The 14,705-nt window shown below is 53.3% G+C and overlaps 1 protein-coding gene across 3 annotated transcripts in view; it reads left to right on the forward strand.

Annotated features, from left to right (window-relative positions):
* Positions 1 to 14,705, forward strand: part of FGF12 (fibroblast growth factor 12) — a 226,774-nt gene that overhangs the window by 121,996 nt on the left and 90,073 nt on the right. The window contains exon 1 of one of the 3 annotated variants that reach the window (XM_083612987.1): positions 6,784 to 6,987. The exons of the other annotated variants lie outside the window; for them this stretch is intronic. Coding sequence (XP_083469113.1) covers positions 6,789 to 6,987 — 199 coding nt within the window. The 5' untranslated portion in view covers positions 6,784 to 6,788. Of the gene's footprint in view, positions 1 to 6,783; positions 6,988 to 14,705 lie in introns of those variants that run through there. 3 annotated transcript variants of the gene reach the window in all.

Consider the following 14,705-nt stretch of genomic DNA (forward strand, 5'->3'; position numbering starts at 1 on the left):
TGGATGTGAAAATGGTGTGTGCGCATTGCTAGCCATTATGGGATGGAGGGGGCAGGGGGCTATGTGTGAAGCTGCCTTTGATTCATTTAGAGCTGTGGCTATTTTTAAAGCGACGTTGCATTTAAGAAACTCATCCAGCCGACGCTCTGCCTCCACAGTTACAGGCAGGGATGCCTCAGAATGCCAGTGGCTGGAGAACGCGGGAGGGGAGAGTTGCCCAGTGACTGTGAGATTCCATCTATACATTTCTGAGCACAATTCAGAGTGTTGGGTGCTGACCTTTAAAGCCCTAAACGGCCTCGGTCCAGTATACCTGAAGGAGTGTCTCCATCTCCATTGTTCTGCCCAGACACTGTGGTCCAGCTCCGAGGGCCTTCTGGTGGTTCCCTCCCTGCGAGAAGGGAGGTTACATGGAACCAGGCAGAGGGCCTTCTCGGTGGTGGCGCCCGCCCTGTGGAACGCCCTCCCATCACATGTCAAAGAGAAGAACTACCAGACTTTTAGACGACATCTGAAGGCAGCCCTGTTTAGGGGAGCTTTTAATGTTTGATACATTGCTTTATTTTAATATTATGTCGGAAGCTGCCAACAGTGGCTGGGGAAACCCAGCCAGATGGACGGGGTATAAATAAATTAGTATTATTATTAATATCATCCTGATTACTGCGCCCTTCAGAAGTGCCTGAGGACTCCCAACACACATCAGAGGAGGCTGGCAGAACACAGACCTGATGGGATGCCCAGGGAGGCCACATGGTTCACACTGCAGAGTGGGAAGGGACCCTGGGGGTCATCTAGTCCAACCCCCTGCCATGCAAGTATCTCAGCTAAAGCATCCCTGGCAGATGGCTGTCCAACCTTTGTTTAGAAACCTCTTAGGAAGGAGAGTCCACCACCTTCCCGGGGAGTCCATTGCACTGTCAAACAGCTCTCGCCATCAGAAAGTTCTTCCAGATGTTGAGTTGGAATCTCCTTGTCATTTGAATCCGCTGGTTCGGGTCCTTCCCTCCGGATCAGGGGAAAAGAAGCTGGTTCCACCTTCCATGGGACAGCCCTTCAGATATTTGAAAACGGCTGTCAAATCTCCTCTTGGTCTTCTCCAGGCTAAGCGTCCCCAACACCTTCAGAAAGAGCAAGACTCTTATGAGCACTGTATAGGATGGGGGGTCATAAGGCTGTCTGCCCCTCCCGAATTAATTTCCTGTGCTTTTGAGGTTTGTCCTGGTTTAGCACCTGAGAGAGAATAAGTTTGAGGAAAGGGCAAGCCCTACTCCTGCCTTATTCCAAGCCCTTTCTATACCAGAAAGTTGCTCAGTTGGTTTTTTCAAGTCTTCGTTTTTTAAATATCTGCTGCTTGTGATATTTATGACTGGCTAAGCAGAGGTCAAGGGACGTTAAACCACAGAGCCTAGGACTTGCCGATCAGAAGGTTGGTGGTTCGAATCCCCATGAAGGGGTGAGCTCCCACTGCTTGGTCCCTGCTCCTGCCCACCTAGCAGTTCAAAAGCACATCAAAGTGCAAGTAGATAAATAGGTACTGCTCCAGTGGGAAGGTAAACGGTGTTTCTGTGCGCTGCTCTGGTTTGCCAGAAGCAGCTTAGTCATGCTGGCCACATGACCTGGAAGCTGTACGCCGGCTCCCTTGGCCAATAAAGCAAGATGAGCGCCACAACCCCAGAGTTGGTCATGACTGGACCTAATGGTCAGGGGTTCCTTTACCTTTAAGCTAGTCTGCCAGTTGAGACTAGGAACAGAGGAAGCCGTCTCGTACAAAGTCAGACTGTTGGTCCATTTAGCTCAGTATTGTCTGCACTGGCTGGTAGCATCTCTCCAGGGTACCAGAGAGGGAGCTTTTCCTAGCCATGCCCGGAGATGCCATGAGGAATTTCACCTGGGATCTTCTGCAAGCAGTTTCTGTGTCCTGCCACTGAGCTGTGGCTCTGGGAGAGATTGACTTCCCCCCAGCTCTTTATAAATGTTCTTTGTTTTGCGTAGCTGAAACTGTTGGTATCTGTAATTTTTATTGTGTGTTTTACGCTGCTGGAATGGTCTTGATGACGGGGCAGGCTCATAAATCAGGCGGAGAAACAAGCACTTAAATTAAATTGCAGATTGGCCATTAGCAAAGTTAGGGAACTTTCATTTGTGAGGTTAATCATGCCTTTTGGGCTGGAACGTGTCGTTTGTGGATACTGTCAATACAGATCACAAAGCCATAAAAACATTTGCATTTGCACGACCCTTTGGAGTGCTCAGAGCACCTCACATGCCATTATCACAAAGCTCCTCACAACAACCTTCTGAGGTAGGACAGGCCTGCTGAAAGACAAAGGGTGGAGAAGGCTTGAGGCTGAGAGAGACAGGCAGCAATCGTCCCTGCTTCCTGATGTGAGACTAGCAGGTCAATGGCTGAGAACATGTCTGCTGGGCCAGGCCAAAGGGGCCCCTCTAGTCCAGCATCCTGCTCTCACAGGGGCCAACCTGGGAAGCCGACAAGCAGGATTCAAGCGCAAGAGGAACTCTCCCCTCCTGCAGTTTCCAGCAATTGGCATTCAGAAGCATTTCTGCCTCTGGCCATTCTGGCTTGGAGCCATCTGCAGCCTTCGCCACAAATTTGTCTAATCCACTTTTAAAGCCATCTTGGTTGGTGGTCATCAGTGCCTACAGTGGCAGGGAGTTCCGCAGTTTAACTATGAGCTGCCTGAAGAACTCCTTTCTTTTCTCTGTCCTGGGTTTTTCTGGCATTCATTCGATGCCCACAAATTCTAGTGTTCCAAGAGAGGGAGGAAGCATTTTCCCTCGTCGCTTCCTCCTTGCTTTGTGCAGTTTTGTAAACTTCTGTCATATCGCCTCTTTCTGCCTTTTCTCTGAACTAAGAGGTTCCATAGAAGCCTCATAGGAGAAGGGCTCCATCCCCTTGACTGTTTAGGTTGCCCTAGTAAAGGTAAAGGGACCCCTGACCATTAGGTCCAGTCGTGGCTGACTCTGAGGTTCTGGCACTCATCTCACTTTATTGGCCGAGGGAGCCGGCGTACAGCTTCCGGGTCATGTGGCCAGCATGACTAAGCCGCTTCTGGCGAACCAGAGCAGCGCACGGAAACACCGTTCACCTTCCTGCCAAAGCGGTACCTATTTATCTACTTGCACTTTGATGTGCTTTCGAACTGCTAGGTTGGCAAGAGCAGGGACCGAGCAACGGGAGCTCACCCCGTCGCGGGGATTCGAACCGCCGACCTTCTGATCGGCAAGTCCTAGGCTCTGTGGTTTAACCCACAGCGCCACCCTTGGTTGCCCTACTCTGAACCTTTTCCGACTCTGCTACATCCTTTTTGAGGTGAGCAGAACTGAAAACAGCACCTGGGAAGAGGGGCAGGCATGGCTTTTCTGCAGCCTGCTTCCGGCCTCACCTTGGCCTTCTGCAGGGGACCTCAGGGTGGAACGATGGAGGTCCTGCTCTTGATGGCCATGTTATTTTTCTGCTCACTTTCCCATCTCCATGGCACGTGTTTCCTTTCCCCCCTCTGGGCTTCGGTCAGCCAGGATCTATTCCACAGCCTCCCTTTTCATGCTGTGCACTTCTTCCAATCCCCTCCCGCCTCACAGCAACTTAACCCAGCAGAGGAAAATGGATAAATAATGCAGACGTAGCTTTTATCGGTTTAGGGTGGTGAAATCAGATACGAACTGGGCTGCAGTGGCTCAGTGGAGAGAGAGAGAGGAGTTGTAACGACCAGTCAAACGGTAGCCTCACAACTCCCTTCTGTGCCACCCTGGTAGTTGCACACACACAACAGTTTAGAGGGAAGGAAGGGAAGAGGGAACACGACAGAAGTTTGTGAAATAATTCAAAGCACAGGGAAAGTGGATAGAGGTGTTTTTTTTAAAAAAAAATCTTTCTTTCCTAACCCTAGAACTCATTGCCCTCCAGTGTAGTTGAATGTTGGGAGATTCAGGAAAGATGCAAGAAAGCAGTACAGTTAAAGTGTGGAACTCCTTGCCACAGGAGACAGTGATGTTCATGAACCTGGATGGCTTTAAAAGATTTGACAAATTCACTGTGCTTCTGAATCCCAGTTGCCTGAAACCACAGGAGGGAAGAGTTAATCCTGATTGCAAGTTTCCCATTGCTGCATCTGCTTGGCCCCTGTGAGAACAGGATTCTGAACTAGGGGGCCCCCCATTGGCCTGATCCTGCAGGGCTGTACTTATGTTCTTATACCCTTTTACGAAGCAGCATTCCGGACTGAGATGAGCCCCCTCTGGGGCGATTCATTAAGACGACTGCATTCTCAAATCCCAAGACAGGGCTTGGGTGTCACTATTCGCAGGGCCTGTAAAGCAACCTAAATGTGCTGGAACAGGTCATAAAATTACTTTTTTTAAGCAATCCTTTCCCCGTGCCCTGTGCATTGGTCCAGATACAGTTAGAGCGGGGGGGGGGGGCTTAAGTAATTGTGTGAAAGTCCCCTTTGGGGGCCTATCATGAAAAGCTTCCAAAAGCAGAGTGCCTCTGAGCATCCGTGGGCGCTTGTGCTTGCACGCTTGAGCATGTCAGAGGGGTGTGCTCCTAGGCACCTGCAGAGTGTCACCAGCGAGGCAGCTTCAAGAAGCCACACACAGAGGACAGAAGCATTTATAAGGGTGGTGAGCGACCCCTGCCCCCCCCCCCCCCCGGGCAGGGTTGATCCCTAGGTGGCGCATCCTGTTTTCCCAGATTGATCTCCTTAAGGAAGGGGGCAGAGTAAACTGGGAGACTGCAGAGGGGCTGCATCCCTGAGGAGGGACATCAGAACTTCCTGGATCAGGCCAATGGCCCACCTGGAGTCCAGCGTCCTGTTCCCACAGACGCCCCAATGGGAAACCCGCAAGCAGGATTTGAGCACAAAGAGCACAACTCTCCCCTCCTGTAGCTTCCAGCAACCGGCATGAAAGAAACAGCCCTTTCCTTTTGCAAGAACGCTATTCAGAGGTAGACTGCCCCTGGATGGGGAAGCTCCATTCTCTGCAACCAGTTGGTGGATCGTCGCCTTTTCAAGGCACCTCAAACCCAGTGCCCCCCCCCACCCCTTGTTTTTTAATGGCCCGGCGACATTGTCAAAAATTGACAGGCAGCAAGGCTTCTAAACACCAGTTGCCAGAAACCGCAGGAGGCGAGAGGAGAGCCGCTGCTGCTGCCGCTGGTGGTTTCAGCCGCTGTGAGATGCCATTGACCTCATCCTGCAAGCTCTTCTGATGCTCTTATCTCCTGGCTCCGCTCCAGGGGTCCAGCCCCGCAGTCCGTTGCGGGGCCTGGGATTCCCCCCCCCCCCGCCGTCCTCGATGCGCGGTGGGATGCGCTGGCCAGCCTCCCGCGTTGGCGAGCGCCGAGCGCATCCTGGGAGCAGCGCGGGGGAAAGAGGTGCCGGGGCTGCGAGCCAGCCAGCCAGCGAGCCCCTCCTGCTGTCCCCCGGCGAGCCGTCGAATCAGCGGCGCCCGCAGTGGTCTCTCCTCCGCCCGGGCGAGCCTCTCATCCAAACCTCGGTCACGTAGGATTGCGTAGAAGCGGGGAGGGAGGCGAGGCTGCTGCTGCCGCCGCCGCCGCCACCGGCTGCCTCCGAAGAGGCTGCCATTCTCCGCGCGCCGCTGCTCCGCCGGGTCGGGACCGCAGGACCCGCCGCGAAACCGCCTCCTCGGGGAGGGGAGATGGCAGCCCGGGCGGCCGCGGCTGCTGTCCGGCCCCCGGGCGGCCCCTGAGCGCCTCGCCGGTGGGGGCGGCTCCCGGGCAGCCCAGAAGCAGAGGAGGAAGGGGGCTTCGCCGCCCCCGGGTCCCTCGTGGCGCCATGGGCCGCCGGAGAAGCTGAGCGAGGCCGTCGCGGAGCTATGTGGCTGGCCCGGGGACCGGCGGGCCGCAGCGGGGGCCACGAGGCAGCTGCAGCGCCGCCGCCGACGGAGAGGAGGAGGAGGCGGCGGCGACGGGGGGCGGGAGCCTGAGAGAGCCCGCCTTCGCCCCCCCTCCTCCGCCCGCCCTCCGCGCGGTCCCCGAGCGTGGAGACAGACGGCGCCTCTTTCGTCTTCCCAGCCGACGTCGACACTGCGAAAGGCCTCGCCGGACGGGTCCCGGACGGAGCGGGGGCCATGAGGGGCGCTCCGCCGGCACCTCTGGGGTCCGGCAGCTCAGAAATGAGATCCCCGCGAGGCCCCGACGCCGGAGACCCCCGCGCCGAGGCGGCCAGAGCATCGGAGGGAGCAGCAGCAGCCGCAGCCGCCCCGTCGGACCCACATTCCTCCTCCTCGTGATGCACCGCTGGGCCTCGGGACCCGCGGGGGGATACTGAGGCAGGGCTCTGGAGAGCCTCCACTCCTCCCCCCTCCACGCCCAACATTTGCCAGCCGGGTTTTGTATCTTTCTCTCGCTCGCTTCGCAACGAGGACCGTCCCTTCGTGCCAAAGCAGCGCGGGCCCTGGAGCGGCCAGCTGTTGCGGGGCTCGCATCTGGAGAGGCGCGAGGTTCCGGAGGGGCGTCGGGGCCCTGGACAAGGCGAGCGAGCCCCCGCCTGGCCAGCCTGCCGACGGAGAGCCCCTGCCGTCGGACCTTCCCCCGAGCGGAGGCAGCGCGGGAGGGAGGCGAGCAGAGGCGTCTTTTCCCCCCAGCCTCTGGGCTGGGGGGGAGGCGGAGAGGAGCAGGGGGTCTCTGCTGGGGGGCCGGACTTTCGGGGTGGGGGGCTTGCGCCGAAGATGGGGAGCCGTCGAGCGGGCGATGAGGGCTAGCGGCCTGTGACTGCTGCTGCCGCCGCCCGCCCCGTCCGGCCATGGCCGCGGCCATCGCCAGCTCGCTGATCCGGCAGAAGCGGCAGGCCCGCGAGTCCAACAGCGACCGCGTGTCCGCCTCCAAGCGCCGCTCCAGCCCCAGCAAGGACGGCCGCTCCCTCTGCGAGAGGCACGTCTTGGGCGTCTTCAGCAAGGTCCGCTTCTGCAGCGGCAGGAAGAGGCACGTCCGGCGGAGACCAGGTCAGTAGCTGCCGCGGGCGGGCGGGCGGGCGGGCGCGCGCCAGGGGGGCCAGACCCAGAAGCAGCGACCCTCGGCGTGTGCTGAGGGAGTGCGGGTGCCCCTGGGGATTGCCCTTGCAGGGGGGCCTCGGGGCATGTGCAGAGTGCTTCCCTTGTTTTGAGCAGTCCAGGCCGTGAGTCCTCTTAGCTCAGCGCCTGGTTCCTCGCAGTTTGTAGGGTGCTGGGCAGCTCCAGCTCGACAGATCGGCGACCGAGGTAGACTGCCCCTAAACCTGGAGCTCTGTTTTATCCACCAGAGCTACTAGACATTTATAGACCTTGCTGCCACATATGAAGTTTTTACATTTTGATGCCACTCTGACTGAGACTAAGGTGGGGCCATTAGTCCTGCCACAGGGTTCAGCTGAATGCCTCTGGGGTGCCCGTAAGACGTCAAGAGCCATCTCTTCCTCTTTGCCCCCCACCAACTGGAGTTCAGGCTTAGGCTGCCCCCTCCTATTGCCATTGTGACGAAAAGCAAATAAACTGAGCGTGTGCAGAGGGCCACTTAAGAACTGCAAACTCCCAATTTAGAAAGCAGACACAGCGGCTGTGTTTCCCAGGTGTTGATTTTCAATACTAGGAGCCAGGCCCGCAGCGTCTGAGGCAGGGAGGGCAGCAAGAGTTCTCCTGCGCAAGTGCAGAGTGCTCCCTCATAGGCAGCACCACAGCAGGGATGTCTGTGGATATTGTGCAGCTTATTACCAATATTATTTGCAGCCTGCCCGTCAGAATACGGATCCCTCAAAGGTAGCTTATAAAGGACTTTGAAATGCAGCCCCCCCAAAAAAACCCCAACACATGATAAGCAATTTCAACATATAATAAGTCGGATCATTGGTGGTAGATTGATCCCTGAATTTCTCCCATGCTCAGGGCTGCCCCCCCCTTTTCTTCATATTTTGAAAGCTCTTCCCTTTTCCCTTTTAATTTTTTCCCTTGCTGCATTTGCATAACAGTTCCCAGATTAATTGTCCCACATTGCAGCCTTTTATTCTGGATTCAGGGGGTTTCCAGCAAGTCCTGCCTGCCCCCCCCCCCTTCTGGTTCTGCGCTTCCAGTAACTAAAAGGTGTAGGATCCTTAGTTCCTCCCAGTCCATATATGCTTTGAACCACAGGGAGCAAAATCCGTTCTCTTCTAGCTGTAATGCTCACAGGTACTTGGGTCAAGTGTGCGGAACTGACCTGGGCCTGCAATTCTCACCTGAGGCCCATCTTCATCTCCCTCCCTTCTGGAGGGCAGCAGCAGCAGCAGAAGGGGCCTTTTCTGTGGTGGCTCCCCACTTGTGGGATGCTCTCCCCAGGGAGACTCATCTGGCACCTTCATGGTGTGTTTTTGGGGCACCATTTCTCTATAACCAGGACTTTGGTTGATGAACATCAGTGTCTGAAATTCACCAGGTGCCAAGGGCATTTTACACCCGGCTATCGGCCCAAGTGAAGATGACTGTGTGGCAGGATGACACCTGGTGTCTCCACCACCTGGAGCTGCCTACCTGGGGATCTTGGGATCTTGACCGTTTTCTCACGTTAGCAAAATGTCCTGTGGAATTCTATCCATTACGTTTTATCTGCGCAATCGCAATGAATTTAAGGAACCCTAAAGTCGTATTGAAAAATGTGACTTCCGAGCCATCTGGGTTTGGCTGGTTTGATGCCCAGCTTAAATATCTGCGTTTCTAACCCCGATTAACATTGCATGGCCTTTTAAATGTCTTTGTGGGGTGGGGGATATTGGCTTGTCATTGTTTTTCTAAGAATCACAGAACTGTAGAGTTGGAAGGAACCTCAAGGGTCATCTAGTCCAACCCTCTGCAATGCAGGAATTTTAACTAGATCAGACATGACCAATGGCCACCCAACCTATGCTTAAATACCTCCAAGGAAGGAAAGTCAACCACCATCCAAGGTAGTCTGTTCTACAGTACAGTGGTACCTCAGTTTACGAACTTAATCCGTTCCAGAAGTCTGTTCTTAAACCAAAACTGTTCTCAAACCGAGGTGTGCTTTCCCAAATGAGGCCTCCCGCTGCTGGTGCCCTTCCACCGTTTGGATTCCATTCTTAGACCGAGGTAAAGTTCTCAGACTGGGACACTACTCCGGTTTTGAAGTTATTAAACCAAATCATTTGTAAACAGGACTGTTCTTAAACCGAAGTACCACTGTAAACCTTAGTTGAAAGACACCCATAGTGTTTTGCGCTCCCAGATTTCAGATTTTTAACAAACATTCAGTGACTGGAGCCTGATAGCTGATCCCAAGTGTTCTCAGGTCTTTTTAACCCCAGGCAGAGCTGTGGCAGCAAAATGTGGCTGACTTTATAACCCCCCCCCCCCAAAAAAAATGGACTATTTTTTTTTTACATGCTAATCTCCACTGTTCCATCCTCCTCTTGCATGTCAATCGGATTTGAACAGGACACATTCCCCGAATCGTGCCCATTGGCACCAAAGGTTTGCCTCCTTGCTCTCAAGAGCCTCAAGCTCTGCCAAGTGATTCAAAAGGAAGGCTGCCGATGCACAGGATTTGCTCTGGCCACTGGTTTTCCCAGCTGTGCTACTACTGATGCTCCTCTCTGTGTGACGGAGCAATGGGATGTTGCATTGAAAGGGACACAGACTCTGGTGCTCAAGTCAGCCCAGAAAGCACATCTTGTGAAGAGCTGGAAAAGGGGTTTGCACACTGAGCTTCCAGCGTGGCTCTGACATCCCAGCACTCTTCCCTGTGGACGGCACCAGACATTACAGGCCTCCACTAATGAATTTGTCCTTATGTAACAGAGAGGGAGGATGTCTACAGCGCACAGGGAGTAGGAAGAACACGTTCTCCAGCTCTTTGCATGCGCACGCCTCTGCTTCCCATTTCACAAGGAATCTGTGCTCCACAGAACATAAGAAGTTAGGTAAGAGCCTGTGCTGGATCAGGCCCTTGGCTCATCCAGTCCAGCATCTTACAGGGGCCAACCAGACTCCCAAAGGGAAAACCCACAAGCAGGATTCAAACATGAGAGCCCTCTCCTCATTGCTCGTACCAATTAATAGTCCTCTCCTTTGTGAATGTGCCTGTTCCTCTCTTACAGCCATCCAAGTTGCTGGCCATCACTGCCTCCTGTGGCAGGGAGTTCCATAGTTCTGTGCTGTGTGAAGAAGGGTTTTCCTTTATCTGTCTTAACCTTCCGTCATTCAGCTTCCCTGGAGGTCCACAAGCTCTAGAGAGATGGAGAAGAACTTTTCTCTCTCTGCTTTCTCCACGCCAAGCAGAATTTCATAAACTGTCATGTCATCTCTTCCTTGCCTTTTCTCTAAATGAAGAAGTCCCAAACATTGCCGCCTTTCTTCATAGAGGTGGGCTAGGCTGAGAGCCAGTGACTGGCCCAAGATCACCCAGGGAGAACTTCACGGTCGAGAACCCTGGTCTCCCAGTTCCTAGTCCAACACTCTAACCACTACACCACGCTGTCTGCAGATACATCATTTCAGGAACTTGTGAATCGTCTTATTGGAATAGGCAGCAGCCAATCTCTCTCAGCACCCTTTTGGGATTCAACTGTCAGGAGGCCCTTCTCTCTCTCCCCCCCCCCACTCTACTGGCATGTAGCTTGGCTTACTTCCCCGAGCGGTCTGAAATTCACATCTGCTGTGTCTGGCCCAATTCAAGCACTAACCAAGTGCTCTCTCTCACTCACCCAACATAGGCCTTATACCGAATCAGATTGGTGCTCCACCTAGCTTAGGGGGGGGGGCCTTGGACCTATAAACTCACCCCCAGTGCCCCCTACTGTACCCTATTGAAAAGCATCATTTCAGAGCAGCGGTTTGCACAACCCACTAATCTGACACAATGCAATTTGAGACAGTGACAATTAGTTGTACATTTATTCAAAATCCGATTCAAGCCATTGAGTTCAACTAAATCAGCAAAACTGATGAAGCTGATACAGGGATGCCCCCACAATGAGAGCCACTGATCTAGCTAATGTTGTCTACACTGACTGGCAGCAGCTGGCCAGGATATCCCAAGGGAGACTTCCCAACTGGGGAACTGAACCCGGGACTCCTCTAGGCAAGGCATGTGCTCTGCACCTAAAAGGTGGGTGCTTGTTTGTGTGGTCCCATCCTGCCTGCAAGCAGCAGATGGAGCAAAGTCAATATATGATGAAAAGGTAGCTGATCAATTGATGGAGTGGCAGGCAGTCTGCTGCTGCACCTGAGCTGTGACTACTGCCCTGGCCACTGTGGGCAGTGAGATTCCTGGGTGAGGTCTGGGATCATGCCCAGGTTGGCCTCCTTAGCAGTCCCATTTAAACCAAGAGCTGCCAAGCTTCAGATCTGTCAGCCATACTGTCTAAACTTCGGTGGCTAAGAGCGACCTTTGATGCCTTGGTTTGGAAATGGCATGCACTCTGTGCGTGCTCAGAGGCACATCTCTGCCAAGCACAGAGAGGGCACACAGTTACCTGAGGGCCGCCTAACGATGGCTTACTCTCTGCCCTGCTAGACTTCCAAAGTTTGTTCCTTTTTTAAAAAAAAGTACCCAAGAGGAAGGGGGAATCGCTGGCTTTGCACAGCCCACCTCAGCCAGACATTGAATTGAACGATGCAGCTTGCCTTTTCAAGATCCGCCCTTTGGGTCTGGAATTCTCATCCCTGTAGGATAAACAAAAAAAATTCTTTCTTTCCAGTAGCACCTTAAAAAAATTTTTTTTGTTTGTTTTGACTATGGCAGACCAACACGGCTACCTATCTGTCCCTGTAGGATAGTTTGCTTTGCAGAGTCTCTTTTCCACCTTGCAAGGTAGAAAGCCAAACTGTCCCAAGAATTTCCATCCAAGCAAGTTGGGTCCGGAAGTTTTGCACTTCCTTAGAAACACACTTTTGGGGGGGGGCAGTGGGAGGGCAAAACATCCTTTCTGGCAGCCTCAAGGTGCAGCCTTAAGGTGATGTGAAGCAGCCTTATTGGCCCACCTAGGCCTAGAGGCAAACCGAGGTCAGGTTTTTGTCACCCCCCCATGTTGCAATTTTTGGGTACGTTGCCCAAAGTTGTTGAGCTCTTTTTAAAGGAGGGCTGGCTGCAAAACAGATATGCCCACTGTTTGCGAAAGTCCGAACGAGGATAGCATAAAACCGCCTTGGGGGGGGTGCGAACGCCGCCCACCGGGGGGTGCCAGGCTGATCACCAGCCATATTTGCGCAGTCACAGTGACGTAGCGTGGGGGGTGCAGGGGGGGCCGGCCGCACCGGGCGCAACATCTGGGGTTAGGGCAAATCCACGGGTTAGGGGGCGCAAATCCACGGGTTAGGGGGTGCAAATTACTTGCCTTGCCCCGGGTGCTGACAGCCCACGCTACGCCACTGCGCAGTCAGCAGGTGGATTTTCACAACAACAATTGTGCCAATCGTGGAAATCCGCCCACTGAATGTGTGAGTGCCACCACGCCGAGCGTGGTGTAGTGGTTAAGAGCGGTGGACTCGTAATCTGGTGAACCGGGTTCGCTTCCCTGCTCCTCCACCTGCAGCTGCTGGGCGACCTTGGGCCGGTCACACTTCTCTGAAGTCTCTCAGCCCCACTCACCTCACAGAGTGTTTGTTGTGGGGGAGGAAGGGAAAGGAGAATGTGAGCTGCTTGGAGACTCCTTCGGGTAGTGATAAAGCGGGATATCAAATCCAAACTCTTCTTCTTCCTCCCAGGGGGATTTGGTCACCCCCCTAGGCATGACACCCAGGGTGGACCACACCCCGCCACCCCCTTGTGATGCCCTGCCTAGGCCAGTGCCATCCACACTCCAGAGCCTCTGCATGTGTGTGTTTTTTTAGAAGATATTTATTAAGATTTTCCATTTTATACAAACAAAGAAAAAAAGGAAAAAAATTAAAAAGAAAAAATATTAAAAACACATAAATTTCATAACTTATTTTTCAATAACATATTTCCCTGACCTCCTCATGCCTCCCCTTCTTGTATTCCAGTTCAAATTGTTCATCCAGCAAATCCTTATCTCATAGCATTACAGCTAAAAGCCTTATTTTCTATCCATCTTCTTAAATTATTGTAACTTATACTTTTACTTATATACAAAAAAGAACTATTTTTTCATATTCTTTTATACCATTACAGCTGATAACCCCTTAATTTCAATCCAACATCACTCAATATTCCTTAATATTACAGTATTTTTGCAAATAGTCTTTGAATTTCTTCCATTCTTCTTCTGCCGACTCTTCTCCCTGGTCACGGATTCTGCCAGTCAATTCTGCCAATCCCATAAAGTCAATCAACTTCGTCTGCCATTCTTCCAGAGTGGGTAGATCTTGCGTCTTCCACAGAGCCTCTGCATGTGTTGTTCCCGAGCTCCCTTTGGCCATTCATGCCAGGGGACGGAACCTGGGGGCGTCAGTGGTTTGCACAGCCACTGAACTACCATTTCCCAATTTGCAAAGGGGGGGAGGAATGGAGATGGCTTGGATGGAAATTCTTGGACAGCTTGGCTCATGACATTGGCGTGCTGGAATCTAGCCGTTGCCGAGTAAGCGACTCTTGCAGGACAGACCATTCCAGGCCTAGAAGCAGAAGTCAACTCGCGGGATTGTGCTGGACAGACGAGCCCGTAAAAGCACTTTGCAAATTAAAAAATGCAAATGAAAGAGGCCATAAGTTAATGACCCTTTTTGCAGTATAGGAACATAGGGAGCTGCCTGGTGCTAAGTCAGACCGGTTGGTCCAGCCGAGCTCGGCAACACCAGCAGCTCTCCAGGGCCCCAGGCGGGGGTCTCTCCTGGCCCTACCAGGACATGCCAGGGATTGGATCTGGGAAGTTCTGCACGCAAAGCCCCACTGCTGGTGAGAAACATTCCCCTGCCCCTCCTCACAAGCACCCCCTAGAGATAACGGCTAAGACAGGCTTGGCGTGAGGGTCCTATGTTCACCTTCTCCACCCCCCCTTTTGTTTTGCAAAGTTTCTTCCTGGCTTCCTACACTTCCTGCCCCCCAGCCGCAGACTGCCATTCTGCCAAAAGCTTTTCCTACAGAGCCGTGTTGCACAAATCTCTGTCCCGCGGTTTTATAAGTCTTTGTAACTGTCGTCACCGGGCTTTTTAATTGTTGAGAATGCTTCTGCCTCGCCTTATTCCAATTATTAGAGATCCTTGTGTTTATTGCGCTTTTAACTATGGCGCTGGCCACCTCGGGTGGGCTTTGCCCCAAAAGGCAGCATATAAACGATTTTATAGCGCAAGCAAAATCAATACTGATATGGCAGCTTCAGGTGGGGGGAGGTGTGGCAGTGGTTTTGGGGTGGGGGGAGGAGCAACACTAAAGCTGTTGGTGGCATCCAGCTAAGGTGAAGATGCATGCTTGTTCTAGAGAACAACCCTGTGCATCCCCTAAACCTGTTGTTGGGGTTTCCCCAACCCTCGGGGTTAGATATTTGAAGGGCATGGGAAGAGGGGAGGAAGTTATGTTGCACAAGCGTGAATCCATGCGCTGATGGGGCATATTAGTTGGGTGGTACTCATAGTGTGGCCCAAGGCATGCACCCCTCAGTGACGTCTGTGGTGTGGGGTCTTGGGGTTCCTCGCTTGGCAGTGCTCAGAACCACCACATCTTTAGGGTGAGGCTTACGGACGGCTTTTGGAAGAGGCCTCGCCTCCTCCTCCTCTCTCTCGCTCTTGCAACTTGGAGC

Source organism: Podarcis filfolensis (genome assembly GCF_964270895.1).
Source record: "Podarcis filfolensis genome assembly, chromosome: 5".
Lineage (NCBI taxonomy): Eukaryota > Metazoa > Chordata > Lepidosauria > Squamata > Lacertidae > Podarcis > Podarcis filfolensis.